General features: G+C 41.2%; 1 protein-coding gene, 1 long non-coding RNA gene and 1 pseudogene across 2 annotated transcripts in view; 2 read left to right on the top strand and 1 right to left on the bottom strand.

Moving 5' to 3' along the window:
* On the top strand, positions 1-27,205 carry TMEM33 (transmembrane protein 33). The gene is made up of 8 exons (XM_075544384.1): positions 1-131; positions 330-393; positions 4,007-4,101; positions 4,737-4,924; positions 9,076-9,143; positions 14,032-14,165; positions 17,446-17,529; positions 25,242-27,205. Exons 2-8 carry the CDS (start codon positions 349-351, stop codon positions 25,369-25,371), a joined length of 744 nt encoding a protein of 247 aa, XP_075400499.1. The 5' UTR covers positions 1-131; positions 330-348; the 3' UTR covers positions 25,372-27,205.
* LOC142442919 (uncharacterized) overlaps positions 20,566-27,930 on the bottom strand; it is a 32,537-nt gene continuing 25,172 nt past the window's right edge. Inside the window, exons 3-4 of the long non-coding RNA XR_012783489.1 lie at positions 21,973-22,226; positions 20,566-20,847 (exon numbers count right to left, since the gene is read on the bottom strand). This is a non-coding gene — a long non-coding RNA (uncharacterized LOC142442919). The remainder of the gene's footprint in view (positions 20,848-21,972; positions 22,227-27,930) is intronic.
* On the top strand, positions 21,591-21,712 carry LOC142443952 (U4 spliceosomal RNA; annotated as a pseudogene).

The following is a 27,930-nucleotide window of genomic DNA, read 5'->3' as shown; positions in this document are numbered from 1 at the left end:
GAGAACTTCCGGGTTCTGCAACAACCTGGACCCGGCAGCTTAGGGTCGGCATTGTGGGGCTTTCCTCAGAAGCTCCACCTTGGCCCTCGCTCTTTCTGGAAGTCCAGCTGGGCTCGGGCTGTGGCGGACAGGTACTTCTCGGCCGCAGGTGGTGACCCTTGGGTCGTCCGCTGCAGCTCGGCGGGCGAGACTTTGCCCCCGGAGACTCAGTTCGGGGCGGGCGCGGCGGCCTGTGGCATGGGGCAGAGGAGCTGGTTACTGGGGCTGTAGACTCGGCGCTGACGACTGATCTCGTTTTCCCCCCTCTCTTTGCGATCGCGGCGTCCCAGACCCGTGTGTGACTCCCCCATGGCTGAAACGGCCCCGAATGGCCCCCAAGGGGCAGGCGCAGTGGTAAGTGCGTGGGCAGGGTCGCCTGGCTTGACTTCCTGGGAATCGGAAGGGTCAGGGAGGGCTACGAGCGGGTCCTTAGGCTCTCCGGAAATTCGCTGTCTTCAGGCTCGGGATTAGTGATGGAGGGGTGCAGGTGAGGAGAGGGGAGATTGGGGGTAAAATGGAGAGGGAGCTACAAGCGTCCGTTTCCTAAGCAACCGAGGATCGGCCTGGAGCAGGTGGCCCTCACCTGTGTGCGGTGGAAGCTGGGCCTTCCTCTCTCCCCTGGTTCCCCTATTGTCTTAGGCTCAAAGGTCGGTATTGGCACCGAGGTAGACTAGTGACACACATTCCTTCAACACGTGCTTGCCACGCTACGGAAACTGCTAAGGGAGAGTAGCGCTCTTTCTTTTCCCTTTTATTCCTTTGTGACAAGTTCTTTATGAAGGAAAATACCACAATGCCTTTGTGTTTCTTGTTTTGCTTTTACGACTCTGATCAGTAGACATCTAGTTATTTGTACCCCAAGTGTGTGCTGATTGCGAGATCACTTTAAAAACATCTTTTTGACATTTTGAAACATCTCTCTAGGCACGCTTTTTTTTCTTGTGGAGCCACGTGAGCGTTCGCTGTGTGCCTCATATTTCACCCATAGATACTAAAGTGTTCTACATGACAGTGCCACGATTACATTTTCAAATTTCTTCAATTGTCCCTAAAGCGACTTTTCCCGCAGCCTCCTAAAGCAACCAATCAGAAACAGCATGCCTTGCTCTTACTTCACTTTAGTCTCTTCATCTACAGCAGTGTTCCCACCCCTCTGTTCTTTTATCATGATAATTGGCATTTTTAGAGCCTAAGCCTGTTTTGTTGAAAAAATGGGCCTTACATTGCAATTTATCTGATTATCCTACCCGCCATGATTAGATTAGATTAACCATCTTTCCTTCCTTCTCTCTGCCCCCTTCTCTCTCTCTCTCTCTCTCTCTCTCTCTCTCTCTCTCTCTCTCTCTCTCTCTCACACACACACACACACACACACATACAGGATAAATGCCCATCAGGAAGCATTTTATGTCACAGATTGGAGGTGTTAAGTTTAATCATTTGATCCACCAGATTCTGTCAAAGTACCTTTCCCCTTTGTACTTAAAAAGGATTCTGTGACTTTTGAGACTCCGAATGTTTTGTTCCTCAATTTTTCACGCAAATATCCATTGGTATTTTTTGTCAGTTTTACCTGGATTCTATATGTTACTATAAGTGTATTCTGCCCTTACTGTTGAATACCATCAGTAGTTGGGCTTGTCAGTCTTCCAGTATAAATAAAATACCCACTGAGAAAAGTGCAGACTACAAAGCTGTGTCAAGAAAGTGGACTCCCCAAACAATTAGGTTGAGAGGAGAATGCTTGCAACTACATTTTAGGCTGCAGTGTGAACTGAGCATGGTCGTCAAGATTCATCCACTTGATTCTGACTGATGACTTACATTTAGGATCCTGAAAAAAGGTGGGCCTTTCTATTCCTATAAAGAGATGCAGTCTTATCAACCCACCTAGACAGTTCGGCTGCCCTGTAGGGTTGCTATGAGTCAGCATCGGCTCCATGGCTGTGAGTTTTCATGGCATAGTGGGTTACACATTGGGCTTGCCAACCATGAGGTCAGCGATTCAGAACCACTGAGCTGGTCTGTGGGAGAAAGATGGACTTCCTAGTCCCATACAGACTTTCTACTTTTAGAAAGAATTATAGGCTCAGAAACCCTTACGAGCAGTTCTCTTCCCTTAGAGCAGTGGTTCTCAACCTTCCTAATGCTGCCACCCTTTAATGCCGTTCTTCATGTGGTGGTGACTCCCCAACCATAAAACTGTTTTCGTTGCTGCTTCATAACTGTAATTTTGCTACTGTTATGAATTGGGCAACCGCTGTGAAAGGGGGTCATGACCCACAGGTTGAGAACTGAGGCCTTAAAGGCACTGTAAGTTGGAATTTACTCAATGGGAGTGAGTGTGATTATTGTTTTATAATGGTCAGCTGTGTGTTTTATAATGGTCAGCTGTGGTTAGAATAAACCATAGATGTGTTTTACATTTCTAAAATGGCCCGCATATCCTGAGGAAAGGCATACCACGCAACATCCTTGAAGTTTAAAATGTACTTGAATTTTTCTCTTTCAAATTTTTTTGCGTGGTCTTTGTGTATGGAGCTCCAGTAGTAGTGATCATGCCTTGGGCTGCTAACTACAAGGTCAGCAGTTCAAAACCAAGGCTTCCTACTCCCATGAAGAGCTACAGTCTCAGAAACTCCTAGGCCAGTTCTACTCTGAGCATCGACTTGATCAATAGCAGTGATTTTGGTTTGAGTTTTATGCACATGTCTTTATCCCCCATACCCCAAAAGATCATGAAGTTAGATTGCTTAGACTCTACCTTAGAGCATGTTTGTAGACTCCAGGTTACAATTTATTACTGAGTTCTGAAATCAGTTCAGTATACCACAGCCATTAAAAAAAATGAAATAAAATAGTAAATATCAAAGTCATTTCACATCATAATAGCAAGTATAACCAAACCAAACTCACTGTAATCAAATCAATACTCATTCATGATGACCCTGCAGGACAGGGTAGACAAGCCCTTGTGAGTTTCTGAGAGAGTAACTCTCCGCAGGAGTAGAGACCCTGGCTCTTCCCCCGATGAGCTGCAGGCGATTTCGAAGGTGGGCTTGGAGGATAGCGCTGACACATAGCCCCTCCGGGCCCCAGGGCTCTCTATAGAGTAGTGCTTTGTGAAATTTTGGTTTGCTTTCTGCTTATGTTCGGATGAGTCGCTGGTATAAGGATTATGTAGCTCTGAGGGGAAAATTATATGAGTTTGTAACATGAATCTAAGAAATCTTGAATGAGAAAGACATTTTTTTAAGTTACAGCTTTGGTAGTAATGGATGCATTCTTTGGGAAAAGATAGCAAAGAAAGTTTGTAATAGAAAATCTGATGGAGAAGGAAGTGGTAAATAAAAATTTCATCTAGTGCAACCAGCTCTGGGTAAGGCTTGGGAGCCTGAAGGGATGAAGACTATTTTGAGCATCTTGTGTTGGTTTGTACAAGGCCGATCATCCAGAGCTGATGGGCTCGACACTGAGTGAGCATCGCCGTGCTTTTCACATTTCTAGTGTGTGATGTTGATTTAACCCACGTGAACTTTTTGTGAAACTTTCTTACCTAGATCTGAGACCTATGTATTCAAATATTATTTTTTTCTAAGAATAGGCAGAGAGTTCTCTGGAGAGCAATTCTTATTGAATGCTCTTTTGAAGTTTATGAAGCCAGTATCGTAAGTGTTGAAGGGATACCGACAGTTTTAGTTAAATTTTTGTCTAGGCTTTTGCTGTCCTAGTGTATTGTAAAATCTCAACTGGATGTTTTGCTGCTAAAGTCTTTCATGTTTTCCATACCCAAGCTGTTGAGTGTGGACTTGTTGGTGAGCATAGACACGAAGGAATTAATTGAGAGTTTTCTCTAGAAAAGAAACAACTGTAGCATCATCAAAATGCTGAGAATTAGGGATCACACTGTAATCTTTATTCTTGAAATGTGATTGTGTTACCACTATATTTTTCTTTTTCAATGTAGCAATTTATGATGACCAATAAGCTGGACACAGCAATGTGGCTCTCTCGCTTGTTCACAGTGTACTGCTCGGCCTTGTTTGTCTTGCCGCTTCTTGGGTATGTATCATCCCTCCTTCCGCCTTTGATGGACCCTTCTTCACTTCATTTCATTTCTATGGCATGCCCTGGAGCTACCTGACATGTTCAATTGTTAGTTGTTCAGGGGAAAATCTCAGGGGGCTTCAAAAAGTTAGTGGAAAATGAGATTAAAAGATATAAGAATTTCCCCACAAACTTGGAATCCCCTCAATCCTGCACTTAAAGGTAGTAGTTATTATGAACTGGTGGAATTTCTTGTATCTTAACGACAACCAATAAGACATTAAAAATCATGGGAAAATGTATGAATTGGGATGAGATGAATTCATGATTTTTACATTTCTGTAAGTAAATTTTTAAAAACTTGCCACGAAGAATAGCTTTCTAAAATTCATTTGGGTGTGTCTGAGAGGGACTCAGAAAGCTAGCAGAAGAATTGCATTTTCTTTGAATTCTGTCTGTCCCGTCCCCCTGTCCCATGAATTTGTATGAAGCCCTCCTGTATAAAGTGATGCTTCTAAGAAGGGAGAGTAGGCGCAAGTAAATTGTTTTCCCTCTTGGCTAATAAAGTAATAGATTTAGTTGTTGTGCAATTATGATGCAATTCACAAAGGAGGACGAGGCATGGTAACCTTTCCTCTGGTAATTTGCAGGTTGCACGAAGCGGCAAGCTTTTACCAACGCGCTTTGCTGGCAAATGCTCTTACCAGTGCCCTTCGGCTGCACCAGCGACTGCCGCACTTCCAGCTCAGCCGAGTGTTCCTGGCCCAGGCTTTGTTAGAGGACAGCTGCCACTACCTGCTGTATTCCCTCATCTTTGTCAACTCCTACCCAGTGACAAGTATCCTTTGTAACACGTTTCCAAGGAGACGGCCTACTAAACAAATAGGAGAGGTCCTTGGGCTACTACTTTTCGCCATTGGAAGGATCCAGCAATGAGGGCCTTCTGGGAAGCCCAGCTTCGTTGGTGGGTTTGCTTGCATTTAGATGAAGGCACATTTAGTACGAGGATTGTTTTCATTAGAAATGTGTGGTCTAAACATTGCACCACTGATTTGGGAATTTTCAACTGGATTTCCCTTACACTGCAATGGATATTTTCGGTCGGGCTTCATATTCTACGTAAGGTTTTCTCTGACTGGGTAAATGGTCAGGTGTCTTTTTGCTGGAGAGCAGGGCTTCATATTGGTTATGCCCTGTGGAATCTGGCCAAGGAAGTGAAACCAGAACTAAGTTTGCGTGAACTAAAACAATAACCTGGCCAGGAAAAAAACTGCAGATCAGTCTCCCCCCTACGTAGAACATAAGGGGAACACACACGTCACGTAACAGGCCAGTCTCGTGCCTGTCAGGTCTCGAGTGCCCTGCCCTGAGCTGGCAGTTGGCCCCGGGCTTTGAAGGAGCTCACTGATCCAGCCTCGTGCATCCGGTTCCAGGAAGGCTCCGCGGGGGTTCTCTTCGGAGTCTTGCATTCTGGAGCTGTAACCCATACTTTTCCCGTCGTGGTTACTGTTTGGGGTCACTCACAGTTTGAAGGTTTGAGACTGTTCTGGTTGATTTGCTCTCCAAAGCAACCAGTGTGAAGCCCTACTTGACAGGGAGATCAATTGCCTCTCTTTTGTTAACTCTATTGAGCTGAAAACAAATAGAAGTAAAAAGAAAAAAATTACAGAACCAGAGACTGAGATAATCATACATCAGAAAGGAATTGGAGTTTTCGAGTAAAAATCTTGGAATTTGAAGGTGTAACTATCTTTAAAACGTGTTACGGGATGGTAAAGGGACATGGTAGCGTGTTTGATATGCATTGGGCTGCTGACAACGACAAGGTCAGCAGTTTGAACCACTGGCCGCCCCACAGGAGAAAGACGGGCTTTTACTCCTGTGAAGAGTGACACTCAGAAACTCACGGGGTAGTACTACCCGACAGGACCCCTATGAGTTGGAGTCAGTTCCATGGCCGTGAATTTTGAGTTTACTCCCAAAGAGGAGGGGAAAGGGTGAGGTCATGTAGTTAGTAGGTTTGAAGATGCTCTGAGTTAAGCACTGACTAGGTTTCTTTACTGGGACCTTTGATTGGTTAATGTGCTTTGTTAACTATAGAGCATTAGTTTCAGCATTTCTGAAACTTGACTGTTCTGCAATGAGGCGCCCTACCGGAGAGTGTGACGTGCTACCCTCAGAGTCCATGAGTGTTTGGCACAGCTACCCGTGAGCATAGTAGAAAGAAACCATCAGATTTCTCTGCAAGACTCAAATATTGCTGCATGCCTATGTTCACAGGGTACCAGCTTTTAGATAGATGTTTGGGCAAGGAGAAGAGATAGGGAGAAACTGCAATTTCTTGAGCTCTCATTTTCCAATATGTGGGAACTTGACATATTATTTTATCCTTGCAACACGGAGAAAATAATTTCGAGCTTCATGCTATTGATAGAGTAGAGTCTCAAAAAGTTTAAAATAGCATACCCAGTGGATACCACACTAGTAATACAGCCAAGGTCTAGATGGCTAAAAGCAAACACAAAAGAAAGCTTGCCATCCAGTGGATTTAGGGCCAACATTCCTGTAAGGGAGACTGGAATTAACTGCCCCATAGGTTTGTTGGGGCTGTCGGAGAGTGTTGAGGACGCCTTCTCTCGCGGAGATTGGCTCAATGGCAGTGAATGGTGTTTGCTGCATAGTATTTGCCAAAGCGACTGCCACGTCTCTTCCCCATGGAGCTGAGCTGTTGGTGGTTCAGACCACTGATATTTGGCTAGCAGCCTAAGGCTATAGTTAGTGAATAATAAGAATATTTCTGTCCCTACTAAGGCAAAGCGTGCGTGTGTAGCGTAGTGTAGTGTGAATGCATAGGGTGATTCCGCTTGAAGTGCTTGCTTTCCTAAGCTCTAGAAGTGACTTCGAATTGTAGGATACAATTTTTGTTTCAGGGCACAGCTCCGTATGTCCCATTAACAATTTCTATTCGTTAGGGGTTTTCCGTTAGAAGTCACAGGTGATTTTTGTAACACTCACCAGAGATTGCTGTCGTGCAATCTGCTGTAGTCAGCCACATTCACCACTATTCACAGTGCTGCCCCTCGGAGAAGCAGGAGAAAGTTACATAGAGGATATTGGTTCAACTCTAGTAGTTTAAAAGTTCTTGGATGAGAAAAGTAGAAATGATAGCATTTGTTTCTAGATGATGACTACAGAACAAGCTGGGTGCATCAGAGTTGGAGGTTCAAACTCACCAGCTGCTCCTTGGGAGAAGGATGAAATGGTCTTGGGGAAACCCGTAGAGGATCAGTTATGAGTTGGGATCTACTGAACTGCGATGGGTTAGTGACTGGTCGTAAACGCCTTTCTGCTCTCGGAAAGAGGGAACAGTCTCCGGTCTACTCAGTGCTGTGGAGTTGGAATTCCTTGGTGGCAGGGCCTTTCCGTTTGTTGGCTTGCTTGTGGGTAAGTCTAGCTCAGTGCTGAGCCCAGAGCAGGTGCTCTGTCAGTTCTCCAGTTTAATCTGGAGTTGATTCCTAATGAGATTTGTAACTGGCGAAGGAAGCCTGCCTACCTTTCTTCTGCAATTGCTAATTTGTTGGCCCATTTCTCATGAGAAGGAGCTCTTGTGGCGTAGCAGTTACGTTTTGGGTGATCCGCAAGGTTGGAGTTCGAAACAACCAGCAGCTCTGAGGGAGAAAGACAGGACTTTCTAATCCCAAAAAGTTATAATCTCAGAAACTCACGGGGCAGTTTTACCGTGTCGTATACGACAGGGTTATGAGTCACTTTTGACTCGGTGGCAGTGAGTTTGGTGTTGGTTTTTCTCAGGGGAATGTTGAAAATTGAAGATTACATATTTCCTAAATTTTTCTAGGGCTAAAATAGTGGTGAAAAATAACATAAACCAGTAATTGGCAAACAATGCTAATCTAATTCCTAAGACAGCTTGGGTATCCAAATAAAGGTGGGTGCAAAGTAGCCGTTCAAATTGCGTTCCGATCTTTGCTCTTAAAAAGGTGTCATGTTGTCCTTGCTCTAATTGACTGTTTCTTCGGGGTTTAGATTGAAGACTTTTCATGAAGACTTTTCACCCCTTATCTTTTATAAACATTTTAGCGGTGACATTGAAAATTAAGATTGTGAGGCTCAAAGATTTGAGACCCCCAGAATGTTACAGGTTAAGGACTCAAGCCTCTGCCTTGGGTCTGCCCACTGGTTGGACATGGGCTGAAATTTGGGCTAGGGAAATGAGGTTGCTGAGAGCAGAGCCAGGAAGGAGCCTAATCACCCCAAGTAGGAGTTGACGGTTTTGTTTCTCGTCGCCCACAGCGCTGCTTTCATTGAGGCAGTCTGCAAGTCTGCATAGGTGTCACAATTTGAAGTTCAGTTTAAGAGGTGGCAGAGTTTTTCATTAGATGCAATTTCTAGGTATTACTGCCAGCCTCCAAGAGCTCCTGGGTACACATGTCTTTTATTTGTATATGTTGAGAACATATTCTAACACTTTGGTAGGTACTGTATCTTAAAAGATTGTTAATGGAGGAACTGTTGGAAACAATACTGTAAACCTCAGTCTCCTGATCAGCAGTTGAAATTGGTGAAAGCAAAACAAAATAACTCTTGGTCTTTGAAGGGCCTTTGATGGCCTGCATGGCTGCTTATGGATTAAGAGTGATCTTATTTAAACCTTTGAAATTGCCCATACCTTAGCAAATACTTCCATGTTTTACTAACCTATAAAAATAAATGAAGAAAGCAAAAACAAAACTTGATACTTGATTCTTTTCGTTGGAATTTTGAGGACTTTAGAAAATGGAATAGGAACTTAAAGGATTCAAGTTCTTACAGATAACAGATTTTCGTTTAGTTATAAAATATATCTAAAACCAAAACCATTACACTAAGCTTGTTTTAACAGATGTTATTTCAGATCTGTACAATATGTAGGTTGTTTGACAGCATGATTGATGATGAGTTTCAAACGTTTTCCTTAACTACCTTCTCCAGTGAGTATATTCCCAGTCTTGTTGTTCTCTTTGCTCCATGCTGCTACATATACTAAAAAGGTCCTTGATGTAAGTAAAATCATGCTTACCCCCTTTATTTCTGGATAGTGGATGTAAGTTTGAGAATACAGAGGTATTTCATCTTTCTTCATAAAAGGTTACTCTGTTACAACTTTGCTCTAAATTATTGGTGATTTCTGAAATGTAGTTTGAAATTTCTTATTGTTGAGGTTTCATTAAAAAGTACATTTTATAGGTAGAGAATTATATTAAGAACTGTCTATTAGACCGCATTGATATTTGTACTAAGTCTATTATTTTAATCATTTCTTTTAAATTCATTAGGTTTATTGCTAGAGGTTTTTGTCCATTTATTTTCAGTTATAATAATAAAGTAGGGGGTAGTGAATATTTTGTATAATATTCAGAGCTACTACACTCCGACACTTTCCCTCCCTGTTGCTGGGTTGTAACATTCAAGCACTGATGCATTGGAATGGTGGTGCTGGAGAAGAATATTGAAAGTACCATAGATTGCTAAAAGGACAAACTGATCCGTCTTGGAAGAAATCCAGCCGGAGTGCTCCTTAGAGGACATACTGTCAGGAGAAACCAGTCCCTGGAGAAAGTCCTCAGGCGTGGTAGAGTGGAGGGACAGCGAAAGAGAGGCAGGCCCTCCAGGAGATGGAGTGACACAGTGGCTGCAACAATGGGATCAAACAGGAACAATTGTGAGGATGGCACAAGACTGGGCTTTGTTCTGACTGTGTGTATGGTTGCTTTGGGTCAGAACCAGCTCAATAGCACCTAACAACAACATGAAAGCCTATTGTAGACTCATTCAAATTTGCACACCAATCAGTAAGGCATAGATGAAGAAACTGAAGATTTCTACCAACTTTTGCAGTCTGAAATTAAATCAAATATGCAGTCATTGATGACTAGAATGTGAAATTTGGAAACAAAGGACTAAATGTGGCCTTCGTGATAGAAATAATACTAGATTTCACACGATAAATGCTGCAGGGCTGACGACTTTCATATTCAGGAACCTTGGTGGTGCTGTAGAGTAAGCATTGGTTGAGAACTGGAAGATTGGTGGCTCAAACCCGCTGACTGCATGTGCCACAGGAGAAAGATGAAGCTACTCCCATCCAGATTTACATTCTTGGAAACCCTTTATAGCAGTGGTTCTCAACCTTCCTAATGCTGCGACCTTTTAATTCAGCTCCTCATATTGTGGTGACCCCAACCAAAAATTATTTTCATTGCTACTTCATAACTGTAATTTTGCTACTGTTATGAATTGGGTGACCCCTGTGAAAGGGTCATTTGCCCCCCAAAAGGGGTCATAACCCTCAGGTTGAGAACTGCTGCTATATAGAAGGAGTTGGGAGTCCACTTGATTGCAATGGGCTAAGACTCGTTCATTGTAAAAGCCTTTTTGAACAACCTAAATAGAGGAACAGCTGTGATGATGTATGTGGACTACAGACGTGGGGAAGGACTATGGAGAATCTCAGTATCATCAGTCAGGAGAAGGAAGGGATGGGGGTCTGACTGTAGCTCATGCAAGTTTAAGATGAAACTAAAGAAATGAAAACAAGTCCACAGCCCACCTTGAGCATATCTCACTTTGAGCATATCTCACCTTGAGCATTATCTCACCTGATTAGATCCCTTATCAGGAATAGATTTGATACATTGAATACTAATGACCAAAAGATCTAATGAGTGGAATAATATCAAGCATAACATGAAGAAATCAAAGGGAATTCAAAGGACAGGAAGGAAAGAAAAGACCAAGCTAGATGTCAGTAGATAATCTGAAACTTGTTTTTGAACGTAAAGCAGGTAGAACAGGTTCCCAAACTTAAATAGGCTTTCTGTCCCCTTTTCAGGAAAAAAAAAAATTCTTTACACCTCTCTGGCATCTAAATACTTGTGTACTATAGCCCCAAATGAAGGATAAAGTGGAGTTATCTCATTTTCCAGACCTCTGGATCATTTCAAGGAGCCTTGGTGGCATATAGGTTATGTGTTGAGCTTTTTTTTAAAAATCATTTTATTGGGGATTTGTACAATTCTTATCACAATCCATACATATATCCATTGTGTCAAACACATATGCACAAGCTTTTATCCACAATATCAATAGTTCCAAACCAGCTGCTTTGAGGAAAAAAGACAGGGTTCTGCTGTAAAGTCTTAAAGCCTTGGAAGCTCACAGAGTATTTCTATCCGGCCCTATAGAGTCACCCTGAATCAGCATCACCTTGATGGCAGTGAGTTTGGTTTTGTTTTGGGGCCATTCTAGCCACCACCACCCCAGGCAGTGAGTATCACCCAATTTGAGAAATACTGAGCTAAAGGAAATGGAAGAAACGAGGACGTAAAAGCTGAACAGAAAACGTCAAAGGGTAGTTCTAGAAGTCAAAGTCTTATAGTCAAATGTGCAAAGATTGGAGTTAGAGACCTGACAGGGAAGAAGATGCTCAATAATAGGTCTCAAACTGAAAGAACCAAAGAAAAACTTGGAATCACAGTATTATTGAAGAATTCTGGAACAAAGTATTGAATAATGACGGAGGCCTCAAAAGAAGGTAAAATTCAGTCACCAAAGCAAAAAGAATTGTTTGATAGCCTTAGAAGGACATCTAGGTCCATTGGTCAACATCGTACAGACAAGACATTGTACTTTGGTGAGTAGTGACCGGTTTTAAAAGCTTGGAAGTGGCCATGTAAGATAAAGTTATTGAGTCTTTGCTCATTTAGAGCAAAGTAGAATGAAGACAGTCAAACACGTTATGGAAGCAAGTAGACCAAATGATTAATGGACCATGACTTCCTCTAGCCTAAGACCAGATGAACTAGATGGAGCCTGCCTACCACTACTGACTTTGATTGAGGTAATAGGAGGTCCTGGGAGAGTGGCAGGAAAAGACAGAACAAAATTCAAAGTCATAGGAAAGAGCGGACTTACTGGTCTGATAGAGACTGGTGGAATCCTCCAAACTAGCTGTTAGCCATTCCTCAAACTTGGAACTGGAACCACTAAGAGAGACCACCCCTGAGCCATGCAACACATAGGCCTGTAAAGGGCACATGAGGAACATGCTCTACAGAAGTCCACCCTAAGGGATCAGAAAGGCAGCATCTCTCCTCAGACAAAGTTCTGAGGCAGGAAGGGGCCTCAGGAAGGGGGTAGGGGAGATGAGGGACCTGGAAGGGAGAAGAGTGCTATCACATTGAGTGACTTGCAATGGTCATGAAACAAAATGTGTATAAGTTGTTGAGTGGGAAACTAACATGCTCTGTAAACATTGATCCACAATAAAATGTCCAAAACAAAACTCCAAAGAATTGATTAACATTTAACCATTCACGGGATAGCAAGTGATGGAGAAGGAAGGAGTCCAAGTTGCATTGAGGAAGGCATTGTTAAAAAACAAGCCTGCTGGAATTGCTGGTACTGTAATAAGGTATTTCAGCAAATAGGTGCAGTCTGAAAGTACTGACTTGGCTGTGTGTGCCAAGAATTTGGAAGACAGCTGACTGGCAAGCCAACTGGAAGAAATCGATATTTGTGCCCAATCCAAAGAAAGACAACCTGACAAAATGAGAAAATTATTGGACAATATTTATATTGCACTCAAAGTTTGAAATTGTCCAGGATTAATATTACATGGAACCACAACCAGTGCCCAAAGAAGCATTAGCCAAGAAATCTAAGTATGTTGTGTTAATTAATGTTCTCTAGTTTACTTCTCTGGGGTCTAATATCCATTGCAATGTCTACACAGAACTCACATAATTCATGATTAAAGAGAGTTAACAAGTTGTAATGTCAGTGAGAGATGTTCAGGATGGCTGTCTAGAAGCGCATATTGAAAAGTTCCTTCAGGTCTGCTAGTAAATGCCCAAAGGGGGGAAGGGGAGTGGACATTGCACCCCTCAAAGCCTCGGCCTAAAGGCACTAAGCGCCAGCAAGGCCCGCTTCCCCACAGTGCCCGAGGCACCCTGCTCCACAAGCTTGCCTTGCTCACGTGAAGGCTCTCCTACCACCACTGTGTTCCCTGCTTGGCCTGCTGCTCCTCTTCTGATGTTACAGCTGTCTTTTGGATCCAGAAGGCTCACTGCGCAGGAATCTCCGGTCCAGAGCTTCCATTCCGCTCCGGGCTCTTACTGGTAATGAGATCCCTCCTCCTGCTTCTGAGGGCGGCTCATTTTATACACAGTCGAATGGCATTCCAGGTACTTCTGTTCTCAGTGACAACTGGATGCCATCAGTCTCTTCTCCTCACTAGTCCCATGCATGGGAAAGATCCTTTCATGGGAGGAAGAGATTTTGGGTAGAAAGATCACATTAAATAATTCACTGCCCTGGCCATCAAGTCATCAAGAACGAGAAAGATCCTCAAGGAGATGGGTTGATACAGTGCTTTAGTAATGGGCCCAAACTTAGGAATGATTGTGAAGATGGTACGTGATTGGGCAGTTTTTTGTTATATTGTATATAATTGGAACCGACCCTGTACTTAATTCTTTGGTTACAGTAGTAATTGAACTCTCTAGTTTCTACCCTTAGCTAAAAAATCACAGATATTTTAAATAGATTTTATTATGTTTGGAAAGACATAACTAGCATTTTTGTGAAATAATCATAATCTTTTCTTTTTTTTTTTAGTTCAAGGATCATTTGTTGGCCTTTAGGAGTTTTTTCCAATAATCATAATCTTTAGAAAAAGAAAACACCTAAATATGCAAAGAACTTCTAAAGTTGTTTTTCTTATTTCTTCAATTATACAAGATATAATAATGCAGGAAAGCATATTGTTTAGCCCTTAGTTTTATCATCATTTCCAAATATTGGCTTTTTGATGTATGTTATTTTTTTAAAGAATAATAATTGAGTCATCAGAAATAATTGTTTAATGCTTGTTTTCTTTTGTTTTAGGCAAAGGGTTCAAATAGTTTGCCTCTGCTGAGATCTGTCTTGGATAAACTAAGTGCTAATCAACAGAATATTCTGAAATTCATTGCTTGTAACGAAATTTTCTTGATGCCTGCTACAGTTTTTATGCTTTTTAGGTAAGAATAAAAAACACACTTCCTTTGAGAGACTGATTACTAAGCGCAGACAGTGTAGATAATAGCACGTAGGTGACTGCTAAGGTCCGTGGGCCCTGCTTGTCATGGCCAGTGAACCTTAGCACAATCCAGCCCGCCAGCCATTGTGTCAGCACATTTGTACATTTGTTTCCCTCATCATTCTCAAGACATTTGCTTTCTACTTGAGCCCTTGATATTAGCTCCTTATTTTTAACCCCTCTCCCATGAGCCCTTGATAATTTATAAATTATTATTATTTTGTCATATCTTACACCATCCGATGTCTCCCTTCACCCGCTTCTCCGCTGGCCGCCCCCCAGGGAGGAGGTTATAAGTAGATCCTTCTAGTCTGTTCCCTCTTTCCACCCCACACTCCTGACGTTACTCTTTTCTTTGGCAGTCTTTTTCCCCCCAATTTTATTGGGGGCGCATAAAAAAATCTAATCAAGTAAATAGCAAAATTTTATAGAATTGTTCTATAGTGCCAGGACCACCACTTGCTGCTTGAGTTGTGGGGTTCAAAACTAGATATATATAAAATCTAAAATAAAGTTGTGGTATGTTACAACATAAAAACTTTTTACCGGTTGTTCCAAAACCAAAAGGAAGTAACTCATTGCCAGAGAATCGATTCCAACTCCCAGCGACCCTAGTGATGCAGTGAACTGCTAACCACAGGTTGGCAGTTTGAAATCACCACCTGCTCCCAGAAAGAGACTAATCTTTCTACCCCTGTCAGCGTTAGCAGTCTCTGGAGTTCGAGCAGTTCTACCCTGACCTAGAGGGTTGCCAGGAGGTACGGTTCGCTTGGGGACTTGTATTCTAGTTGACTTGGCCATTAACTGAACCTTCTGATCTTTTAACCCCTTACTTACAAAACTAGTAGTGTTTTAAAATAGGTAGTCTCCTAAAAATCCGAAGCTGTGAGATTGGATGCTGGGATATGAGCACCGCTGCCGCTATATTTATCAGCTTCCCAACGCTGATACGTTAACCCAGACTGCACGTTAGTAAGGCTTCTCCTCTCTTCAAACTGGAGGTACTTAGAAGTTGAATGTCATCCAGGGGAAATGAGAAGATCAGCATTCCTCTTTCCTCCTCTTGGTTTACACAGCTTTTTAACCTGTCTCTCGTTAGCTTAGTCTGACACAGAAACGTGTTTTAATTTCTCCAATTATTTAAACTGCCACTTATCTGCCAGGCTGTTAGCCTGTGTGTTACTATGATGCTGGCAGCTACGCCATGGGTCTTTCAAATACCAGCAAGGTTACCCTTGGGGAACGTGTTTCTGCGGAGGCCCCAGAGCAGCGGTTCTCAACCTGTGGCTTGCGGCCCCTTTGGGGGTCAAACGACCCTTTCCCAGGGGTCGCCTGATTCATAACAGTAGCAAAATGACAGTTATGAAGTAGCTATGAAAATAATTTTACGGTTGCGGAGGGCAGCACCACATGAGGAACTGTATTAAAGGGTGGCAGCGTTAAGGAAGGTTGAGAACCAGTGCTCCAGACTAAACAGCAGAGGAAGAAGGGCTAGATGGTCCGTTTCTGGGGGTGGAGACCTGAACACCTTATGAATAAGGTTGTACGTAGGGTCATCCCAGTGCTGCCTATCAACAATTATTTTTTCAATGTTTTGCCCTCATTCTCTTGATCATATTTTCAGTTTCTTGGGTTGTTTCAGGTCACAGCAGAGTCAGTGTTTTGTTTGTAACTGAGTGAAAGCTGAAATGATAGATGTCAAAGCTAGTTTATTAGTGGATATGATTGAGTCCACATTTGAAACCTCCAGTCTCTGTTTTCTAAGCAAAATAATGTATATTCTCATAAATCAGTTTAAGATCATACTAGGGAAGCATTGGGATGCCCTGCAACTTAACACAAAGCTGTGTTTGGAACCGTGAATTTTTTCTTGGAGCACTGTTTTGATAACATTGGTATATTAACTCAGTTTTGCAACTTAATGTTTTATTTGAAAACTTAATGTACCTAAATTTATTATTTTAATTCCCAAAGTTATTGTAAAGAAGAAATTTGCCAGAAACATTTAAATAAATAAATTTGTTACTCTAAAATATTTGTTATAAGTTTTACTCAGTCCCTAATAGGAAAGAAAAACTATTAATGCTCTATGTGTGCCACTTGGATATAACCAAATTAAAAGTCATAATCTTAAATCTTTAGTATTTCTTATTTGCTAGAGGCCTAATCTAACCCTACAATATTAGATCAAGTTCTATGGATGGGTCTTTTACCATAACACCCAGAGGTCTGTATTTACAAATGAACAGAAATGTAACGATTTTATCCTATATACACTTGCATATGTATGGAGTAGATGAAAGGGTGAGCCTTGTAGCTTTATGATTATAGTTGAATAATCCTATATATTCATTAGTAGTGATCTCTTTAATGGTACCTGCATGAAAAACAGTATCCGAATTAAAAAATAATAAAACAGTTTGTGTTGTGTGGGATGATCTTCAGGTATAACAAGTTAAAGAGTTGATGGAGAACTGTGTAGAGCATGCTTATGTTTTGGGATGCAGGATATGTGGTTTAAGGGCATATGTCCATCTACCTAGTTTCTTAATATTTAAGAGATGATTATAATGACACCCCCTTCTTAGAGTGAGCACTCTAGATGCTAGTCTTTATATGCACATAGTGTGTACATTTCTGGAAGACTGTATTAGAGACAGCTATAACCTTGAGGAAGGGTTAAGTAAAATGATGGGAACCTGATGTTTCTGTGAATATTCTCTTACATTTGTATTTTCTATTGTTGCATTATATTTTTATATTTACTTTTTCAATATAAAAAGATAAGGATTTGCCAAATTTATTGGGGGAAATGAATGAAGCATTGGTTTAATGATAAAGTTATAATTGTGTTTTATTTTGAAAATAATATCATAATTTAGGAAGTAAAATAACCCTTAAAACCATCCCTAGCATTTTAATATATTTATTCCCATTAAAGTCTTAATTATAATTATATAGTTATAATTATAATTTTGTATGCAGTTTTTTTCTCCAAGTTGTGATACAATATTCTTACACAGTAACTTTGTTACTTCCTGGTCACCTAGCATATTCACATTGTATCTCCCTTTTTAAGAATAACTCATGGGCTATATGTGAGAGATGTTATTATGACCATTCATTGAATAACGACACACATTGTCTCCAATTGAATTGCCTTATAACTTCTGGGAGTCTGCGTATGATACATCCCTTTGTCTTGATTTTGTTTCTTTCAGCGGTCAAGGAAGTTTACTCCAACCCTTTATATACTACAGATTTCTCACTCTTCGCTACTCCTCTCGGAGGAATCCCTATTGCCGGTAAGCTGACAGCTCACTTAAATTTACTTCATTGCTCCAGAGAATAGTGAAAATACCAGTGTTTGGGCCTTGTAGGAGCTGTTCAGCTCATTGGTTAGACTTGAAAAGGAAACACTGTTTCAACAAATTCAAGTTCTAGGACTGGGCACTACTTAGGGTTGGTAAGGGCCTTTTAAAGATGTGTAAGAAATAATAAACCACACTCTCCGGAACTTTCTTCGTCAAAGCGGGGTGTCGTGGCAGGGGGTGTCACAGGGTGTGGGTGGAGAAGAGTTCATCAGTGCAGGGGTGATGGCAGCATGTTCCCGTGATCGTTTCAGTACTAGGGTGAGTTACAAGAGGGAGAAATCAGTGAGCCGGGAGAGCCCGGAAAGGATTCACAAAAATAGAGATTTGTTCTGGAAAAGATGAAAGTTTCTGAATCGACAGCAAGAACAGGGAAAAGGATTATAGGTAGGGAGACAGGAGGCGCAAGTCGAAACATGCCACGTTGCAGGGCTAACTATTCTCACTGCCATCGAGTCACTTCCCGCTAACTCAGCAGCCCTACAGCACAGTCGAACTCGCCCTGGGGGTTGCGAGACGAAATGGTCACAGGAGTAAAAAGCCTCATCTTTGTCCCTGTTACACTGTAATGGAGAGTTTTTTGAATTTTGTATTACTTGCTTAAAATTAGGAAAGTATACTGGGGCCCTATCATAAAACTTCTTGAATCTCAGGATAAGAAGTGTGGACTTTATCTTTTAGGTATTTGAAAAGAATAATTGTTTTTGATAGGACAAGAATTTTCTTCTGATTTACATAAAACAGATTGAAGAAAAGAACAGTGGATTACTGTAGTATTCCAGGAACTCGTTGAAATTAATAAATAATAAATTAGGCACTCGTAGCTTAAAAGTGAAGGGTAAAATGAACATAAATAGCTGGATTTTCATAACTTGTTCTTTCCATTAACTTTAAAATAAATTCATCACCTATATAAGAATTTAGTCCCAAATCCAATTAGTGCATTGGGATGGTCCCTATTATATTTTAACAATAGGACGTAAAAAGTACTGAATTTGAATGCTGGCTCATCATTTAGCAGGTGTTTAATTCTAGGTAAATTATTTACATTTAAATGTCTTCACTGGTGGAGTGTTGTAGGAGGGATTCTGGTGGCAGTGTGGTTCTGCATTGCGCTGCTGACCGCAAGGTCTGCCGTTTGAAACCACCAGCTGCTCTTGCAGGAGAAAAACTGGTCTTTCTACTTGCATAGGGTTCCAGTCTCAAAGCCTACCAGGGCAGTTCACCCTGCCTTACAGTCTGTGTGAGTCAGTACCAGGAGAAAGGGTGTTGTAAAGTAGCAGTGACATCAGACCTGTTTAACTTCAGGCGGACGAATGACCAGTAGCCAGCCCTGTTGATCCCTATGAGCTGGAGGACAGAGTACCTCCTTACCCATTCTGACACTAGCTCCCCTCCCATGTCCTCTTCCATTGCTGTGGCCACAATTAAAGCTGTTTATTAAGGAAGCAACAGTACAGCTTGGGATCACATTCGGAAGCATACAGAGAAGTCTCCCTTTTTCCTTAGGGGACAGCACTCTCAGATCCTGGCTGCTCAAGCCTCCTCTCAGCCCTATTCATTCATGCTATGCTTGGCCCTTCCGGGCAGATGGCCCTGCCTTCTATCACCATGTACTCGGCCCCGGAATCCTTATGAGCCGTCGCTGTAGGTAGTGTCTCGGCTCTCTTTGGGTGTTCCTTTCTTCCCCTCTTTCTGCTTCTCTGTTTTTCTGCTACTGTCTGAAAACTTCATGTGTGATTAGCTGTGTGTGTGTGTGTGTGTGTGTGTGTGTACACAGCTAAATCTCACTGTATATATATACACATACACTGTATGTGTATACACACACACACCAAACCAGACCCACTGCCATCGATCCAGACTCACATAGGACCGAGTAATGCAGCTCCCTGGGGTTTCCGAGGCTGTCTCCTGAGGATTGGCTAACAGATTTGAACTGCTGCCCTTGTGATTACCAGTCTCATACTTAACCCAATGAGCCACCACGACTCCTTCCAAATACCCATTCCCACTGCTCTAAGTTGATTCTGACCCATAACCACTTTCTGCAGGTTCCCAAGGATGTAAGTGTTCATGGGACTAAGTAGCCTCATCTTTCTCCCCTAGAGCAGGTTGAACTGCCACCCTCATGGTTATCGGTACAGTGCTTACCCAACAATACCACCAAAGCTGCTTGTATCTTACCCATGAGCTGTCAGACACCCTGGACAAAAACAGCTCGCCCTTGATGATAGAGAACTAGGGCTGAGGTAAATCCTGAGGATAGGCAGAAATGATCCCTAGTTGTTTTTCCAGAGAGCCAAGGTGAAAGGCCACATGAAGGAACTTATTTACCAACAGAGATGAAGTGAAATGGTATTTAAAAGTAATAAGACTCTTCAGTTCTTTGTTTTTTTCCTTCTATGCAGTTCTGATGATTTATTTTTAAAGGGATCTTTGTGCTCTGTTAGACAACATCTTTTCCCCTGAATTTGTTTTTATTTAGAGTAATTTAGTAATTTCTTCAGGTGGACAAAAGTTCTTCATGAACCTCTCAAAAGAAAAAGAGGCCTCCCTTCCATTGAGTCAGTGCCAACTCATAGTGACCCTGTAGGAGAAGGTAGAACTGCCCTGTGTGTTTCGGAGACTAAGCGCTTACGTCAGTAGAAAGTCCCATCTTTCTCCCTCAGAGGAGCTGGTGGTTTTGAACTGCTGACCTTTCAGACTGTAGCCAACTCGTCAGGGCCCCTAATTAGCCTCTGGTAGCTAAGAAATGTACATTTTTAACTGGCTTCCATGAATTTTTGTGTTCTTTTGTCGATGTATTCATTTCAGACATCCCCTCGGGTCTCCCTTCTGGAATGTGTAATCATTAGCAGAGTTGCTTTTTGTGCTCTGCACCCCCTTTTCCTCCTCTCACAGTTCTCATTTATGAGCAAAAATACATGTTTGCAAATGGTCAATAGAATGGAAGCAAAAGGATGGGTTAATTTTTTTTAATGAATTAAGATAACAAAATGAGTATTAGTAAACATTTTTAAACGTGCCCCCAAAGGATACATTTTAATATAACAGTGGGAGAGCATCAAACTTATAAAACTATATTTTCTATAATACAATAGAGTTTTGAGACAATATTAGTTGCAACAGCCTTTGCAAGATGGTCTTCCTTGTCCTCTTTCTTTGTTCTCTTTTACTCCACATGAGTCAAGAACGATAGTTGTTTCTGAGACAGCTGCTCCCAAGCCTTTACTGACATTAATCTCCAAACTAGGATGTAGAAGAGAAAAAAAATTATTCATTGCTGTCCTATGAGAATTTCATTGCGAAACTGTACCCCATTCACCCTCAGCCCTGATATCACCCCTGCAGACTTCTTGTTTTCCAAATTTAAAATACATTTTAAAAGGGTACGATTTGAATCAATTGCCAAAAGCCAAAACTGCCATTTTGATGTGGTGTAAATTGAAGTGTGTACAATTCTTTGTGGAAGGGTTAGAGAAATGGAAACAATCAAACAAAAGTAATTAAATAATAATAAAGAAATGGAGACACTGCCTTTAGAAGTGTGTAGACCTAGATGGCGTATATGTTGAGGAATAATGGCATCATATAATTTTATATTCGGGTTTAGCAAAGGTTTCTGTGATTTTTGTAGCAATAAAAAAAAGTATTCATTTCCCCCTTGGCAATTAAAAACTTTTATACTCTAGTCCTGAATGCAGGATAAAATCTGCTTTAGCAGCATGTCTCCCTTTCTCCCCACACCCCGCACCCGCAGGGTACAGTATCACCAACTTTCAAAAACACTGATATAGAACAATATCTTTTTGAGCTGTTATGTTAACTACATAGGCCCCCCAAAATGGGGTTCTAAGTCTTTTCCCCCAGTAAAACGTGTGAATGTTTAAGAAGCCTTTGTTAACAAAGCTCCCGATGTACCTATTATGTAGAAGAGGACTTCAAAAAGTTCACGTAAAAATGGAATAAAAAGATGGTAGAAAATAAAACATAGCTTTGCGCAGTGGCAAATATCGTAGCTAGTGAGGCTTATCAGAGGCACGATTATTGCTAATTGGAAAAAAATGAAAAGATAGTGGATTTTTTTCCATGAACTTTTAAAGTTCTTTTGAATTTGGGTACATGGGCAGTACATACAAGCATGTATATGTACGTGACTATAGATAGCCCTGTACGTGCATGTGCACTTAGTCGCGTGTACCGTATACTTCCATGTATGTTTATCTTCTGTAACTACGGACACACTCTGGGGGGTGTCGGGCACTCTTGTGAAGAATTGTAGCATCCACTCGAGACATGGCCCGCTCGCTTTCTTGTGCACCTCTTTCTTAGTGCCTTCTTTCACCTTGGCCCCGCTGTGCTCACTTCACTCACCTGTGGCATTGCCGGTCCCATCACCTCCCTCCTCTTCCTCCAGGCCTGGAGCCTTCAGTGTGTTTGTAGCTGTTCTTTTCATAACTCTGTAGACACGGCGTTTGTTCTCTTGTGGTGGACTTACTTCATTCAGCTAATGTTCTCCAGATTCATCTGCTCAAAAAAATGTTTTCTCGGTTCCTCCTTTGTACGGCGTACACTCACGGCTCAAGTGTCCACATGGTTGACTCCAAAGTCGAGGTGATTATGCGTTGCTAAAGTTTAGGAAATGCATGTCAAGATCTGAGTTGGGAAAGTAGGTTTGACTCTTATTTAGATGTAGGAGAAGCCTTCCAGGTATCAGCCTGGTGGAAGGTTGGGAATGATGAAATCTGATGTACAGATATATCACAGGTAGATAGCTATAGCCTCCTCAAGCGGAGGAAAACATAGACCACTTTAAAGGCTCCTACAGCAGTCTACTGAAGGTAATTGACTCAACCCACTGCCATCGAGTCAGCGCCAACACTCAGCAGCCCTAGAGGAAAACTACCCTTGTGGGCTTCCCAACAGTAGCTCTTTTGTATCTTTCTTTCTTCTTTTTTTTTTTTATGGGTACTCATCCACATTTCATATCAAGAACTATACAATGATAACCACACCAATTTTAGAACCGAACCCTCCCCCCCACACACTCACCCATGGTCAAATGAGTTGTGTAATCACAATCGGGTCTAGTGCTCCTTCCCCCTCCCACTTTTATTCTGTACTCCTGAAATGCCCCCATCCTCCCTATATCCCACTCTCCACCCCTACATATCCTAGAAACCCTTGCATCCGTTGTTATGTCTATGCATCCACTCCTTCTGTGCTTCCAAACTGGGAAACCCAACAAAAACAATAAAAAACAAAAGCGCAATAAGATGGTAAGGATAAAATAATAATAATAATATAAAGATAAAAATATGAACAATGAGTAAGAAAAGACCACTCAATATTTTAAAAGCCAGGGAAGAAATGTTTGTCATGGGACATGCACGTAGAACAAATTCAGCTTGGACCCATAGGGCGGTCAGCTGACCAAGTACCAAGTGTGATCCAGCATACTCAATTACAATGATGTCTGATAGTAAGACTGTCCGAGACCTTTCTGTGGCTAGCGGGGGCCGGCAGCAACGTAGAATCTAGCTAGTTACTCTGCAGATGGGTTTTGGCCGCGCACTGCCCTCAGTAGCCTTCACCAACTAGGTGCTCTTAATTTTAGCTCGGATGCTTTTCTCTTGGTCGTATTTGAATTTTGTTATTTTCCTCTTTGGACCACACACGCTGGTGTGCTCCTTCCATGTGGACTTAGTTGACTACTCGCTTAGATGGCCACTTGTTAAAATACAAGCCTTTAACACCCCAGACACTCTTCTGATTGATAGCCAGGCACCATCTGCTTTCTTCACCACACTTTGCTGTAGCACCCTTTACCTCAGTGATTATTTCATGAAGGTGAGTGTCAAGCAGCGTCATGTTATCAGAACTGTTCTTGGATTGGCTTGGGGCTAGAGCTAAGTAGGAGCCCAGGATCCATCTGCATGGACAGGAACTCTGTGGGCGTAGAAAGCCTGCCTTTCTCCTAGGATCCTCTGGTGGTTTCCAACTGCTAACCCTGGGAATCATAGCCCTATGAGCAGTCAACTAATTCAGAGGTAAAGGGAAGAAAGGGTACATTTGAAAGGTAGGCGGCACGGAATCTGAGGACTTCGTGAAGATTGAGATTAAAAAGACCTTGGGTTTCTGTGGGGAAAGGTGCTTTATCACTGAGATAGAAGATACAGGAGAGATGAGGTTTCTAGGAAAATAGGTCTTTTCAAATTTCTACCATTTGTGTGTGTGTGTGTGTGTGTGTGTGTGTGAGAGAGAGAGAGAGAGAGAGAGAGAGAGAGAGAGAGAGAGAGAGAGAGAGAATATAATCAGATACAGCTTACGTATTTTTGAAATATATGGTAGATTTACTCCCCGCAAGGTAACAGGATAGTGCAGAGGTTCTCAACCTTCCTAGTGCTGTAATCCTTCCATACAGTTCCTCATGTTGTGGTGACCCCCCCCCCCCCAACCATGAAATTATTTTCATTGCTACTTCATCACTGTAATTGTGCTACTGTTATGAATTCGAGCGACCCCTGTGAAAGGGTCGTTTGACCCCCCAAAGGGGTCAGTACCCACAGATTGAGAACTGCCGGGATAGAGAAGGCACAGGAATTGTCTTTATACAGGAGTAGGTTCTTGGAAAGGAGCTCTGAGATGTAGTGGGTTACATGTTTGGCCCTTAACCACAATGTCTGTGGTTCAAACCTACTAGCTGCTCCTGCCAAGATTACAGCCTTCGAAATTGGAGACAGTGTCGCTGTAAATTGGAATTGACTCAATGGCAGTGTCAGAGGTCTTGAATCAGTTCAGGAGATGATCTGTGAGCAGTAATAATTACCCTTGATCATCCTCCAAACCACTTAGAATTTACAGTTGAATATATTGATCTGGTCTATACCAGTCTGTACAATGTATGTGTGATGGTTACAGTAAGCAAGGACTATAATAAAGTACTTTGATAGGCATATAGTACAGGAGGAAAGTCTACAGCCTGCTTTTGGAATAAATACCTAGCATAGCTATAAGGTGGGGCTCACAGCAGCAGCTGCAGGAGGAGGAACAGAAAATTAGGTTGGTCGCAGATTGTGGAGGTCTATGAATGTTAGAATGAGAAACTGGACTGAAGGCTGAAAAAGAGCCAGTTTTATTTTTCTTGAACTTCTGCTATACAATGTGTGTGTGTGTGTATGTATGTATGTGTGTGTGTATATATATATATATATATTTAAGTGCCCCATTTACACTGCATCTTGGTGGTACAGTGCGCACTCCTACTTTACAGATGAGGGAAGCTGTGGGAGGTATGTTTACTTTCAGGACATGGCTGGGATTGCCCATGTTTATAATTTTCTCTTTTCTTCAGAGCTAGATTAATCTGCCTAAATTAAGTATGAGAATGTAGGATTCTGCTCAAGAAGGAATCAGAAATCTACTCATAATCTCAGAGATAGCCATTTATTAAATGCTTTTGTTAAATAAACTTTTCCACCCCCAAATGACACAAATGTTGATTTTGAAGATTTCAGTGTGTGTTCCTTCGAAAGTATCTTCTATTGATTTCTTTAAGTTTTTTAATGGTCCTGGGAAATGATTTCCTGGTATGATCCTGCTTTTTCCCTGTGTTTCTGAAATCAAACAATTTTGTCTTACAGGACCTTGTTTAATGAATTGAGGATTGTTGTGGAGCACATCATAATGAAGCCTGCGTGCCCCCTGTTTGTGCGAAGACTTTGTCTCCAGAGCATTGCCTTGATAAGCAGATTAGCACCAACAATGGCATAGTTTAATATCAGTTAACTTATGTATAATATAAACATTAGCAGCTGGTACTTCTGCTAGCAGGTTGTAAATTCCAGGTGTTACACTGACCTCAATCCAAATTACATAATTTACATTGATTTCATCACTCAAGGAAAATCATTCCCCACCACCACACAAGTTAAATCAAGCCTTTTCAGAGTTTTCGAGACCATTTCTTGTGCTATGTTGTTAAAGGAAGTTTGTATCTTGTGATGAATGTACCAGATTTGATTTAGATGCGGCTGTGCCTGTATCATGAAGTACTTTTTTTTTTTTTAAGGAAAACAAAAACTCAATCTGAAAACCTACGTTTATATCTGGTATGGGTTCTTTATGGTAATATTAGTACATGCAAATTCATTATATTTTAAGACACTATTTTTCTTTCTGTTGATTAATTTTGATTGGTGATTTTAGAAGCATTTCCCAATGAACTGAACTTCAAATTGATTTTTTGCTGCTTTCATAAAACAGATTTATTTGGATGTAGCATTAAAGAGAAATTCCATGTGTAACTTACTATGACCATCAGATTTAACCCTTGTGGTTTTGAATATTTACAGAAAGGGTGGGGGGAAAGCCCAATTATAAGCATGTTAACCAATTGGATAAATATTTGAAATCATCTAGCCATTTAATCCTAAAGAACTACCACATTCTTTAGAAAATAACATGCCCACATAAATAACCCTCATAGGGGGTAACGAATGTATACGTGTGCTGTACACAATTGTTGTATGTGTAGATTGTGATAAGAGTTGTATGAGCCCCAATAAAATGATTTAAAACAATAATAACCCTCATAGGAAACTGAAGCCAGAGGGGATTGCTTGAGTTGCAAAAAAAACAAACCAAACACATGTGTTCATTCCTAGCAGTTACAAACACTGCTGGAAAGAAAGTAAGTAACACCATTCACAGGAACATGGCTGGAGGAGTGTGCTCACACACTGTCATTTGGTCAGTTTCACAGCAGGAAAGCCTCCTGTTACAAACTAGACACACAGGTCATTGGTATGACTCTAGTTTCTGGATTACCTACTTCACTCTCGTGACGACTGCCAAGTTTCTCGGTTTTCCTTAGGCTTGGATTTTCCTAGGCAATTAAAGCAATTCAGACACCCTTTGAAGGAAATGTAACCGAAGATTGAACGTGTGGGGCCACCCTCTCCCAACTACATTTGGTGTCCTGAAATAATGTTATTCTGTAGATTACCTACTTGCCCATCAAATCTGTTTTAAAAAGCTAAATGAGAACGTTTATAAGGAAAGTATTTATTAGTTAAGTGAGGCTGAGGATAGTTTGTGGGGTAGAGGGTGCATAGGTAAATTTGGGGGAATTGGGTATATTATGCAAATGTGATTTGGATTGGGTAGTATGTTAAATCCTGTTAGCTTCCCTGAACTTTTAAATAAAATTCCTCTCAATCTTTTATTATTGTTGCGCAATTGGAAATGTTTAAAGTGTAACATTTTAGTACAGAACAATGTAATGGTTTTTGTAACTGATCTTTCTCTGCATGTAATTTGGATTTATCAAATACATTCATTGGTAACTTAGCAACATCATCAGTTTTCTTTGTGTTCAGCCTCCAAATCTAGACCTAGATGATAATTGTGTGATTACAAAAACTGTACTCGGTCATTATTTGCTTGGCGTCAGCTGTGACTAGCTATTTTTATATTTTTGTAATGTTTATGCACTGAGTTGGAGAAGTAACCTCCTAACATGCAGTTGAGTATGTGTGTGTGTGTGTGTGGGGGGGGGGGGTTGGCCATGATCATCATCACTATACATAACCCAAGAGTTTGAAAACCTCAACTTTCTAGAGCAATAAAGTGACTGGTAACATTAAATAGCATATTACTGATTTCTAATGATGTTTAAAAATTTAACTCTTGAATTAGATTTTGGCGGCCGAAGACATTTACTTGGAAGTTATTGGTTTTCCTTTTTTCTACAATTTATTGTCTATCTTGAAATAATATTCGTTTTGTAGAAGAGTTGTAAAAATAGCGTATGTCCTGTATTCTGCTGTCCCTGTTGTTACTGTCTTAGTGATTGGAACATTTCTCAAAACTAAGCAATGAACTCTGGAACAATATTCTTGAAAAGTAAGTAAAGGACTTATTCAGACTTCTGGTTTTTCTATTTCTAATGTCCTCCTTGTGTGATAGTCTTTTGATATCTTGGTGTGTCTTCTGAGTTTTTCCTCTCTGGCTTGAAAATTAAAAAGATTTTCATAAAGGGGAAAATTTGCATTGCTTTTAACATAATTCTAACATTAAAATGACTACAAATGGCAACATTCCTTTTGATTGAGACTGTCACATTGAGCAGGACTGCAGGGTCTGATCGGCTCCCGTACAGACTTGATAGCAAAGCTTGCTTAAATCAAGCACTCCATAAAGTCCTGCAAGAGAAAAAGTTCCAGTTTGACTGTCACTAGGTGTTTAGTTTACCTGAAATTATAGTTAGGAACTCTGCAACGTGAATATTTACAACCAGCCAATTTCACATCAGAGTTCGAGGGTGACATG

Source organism: Tenrec ecaudatus, chromosome 3, assembly GCF_050624435.1.
Source record: "Tenrec ecaudatus isolate mTenEca1 chromosome 3, mTenEca1.hap1, whole genome shotgun sequence".
NCBI lineage: Eukaryota > Metazoa > Chordata > Mammalia > Afrosoricida > Tenrecidae > Tenrec > Tenrec ecaudatus.
This window is presented reverse-complemented; position numbering and strand designations above follow the sequence as displayed.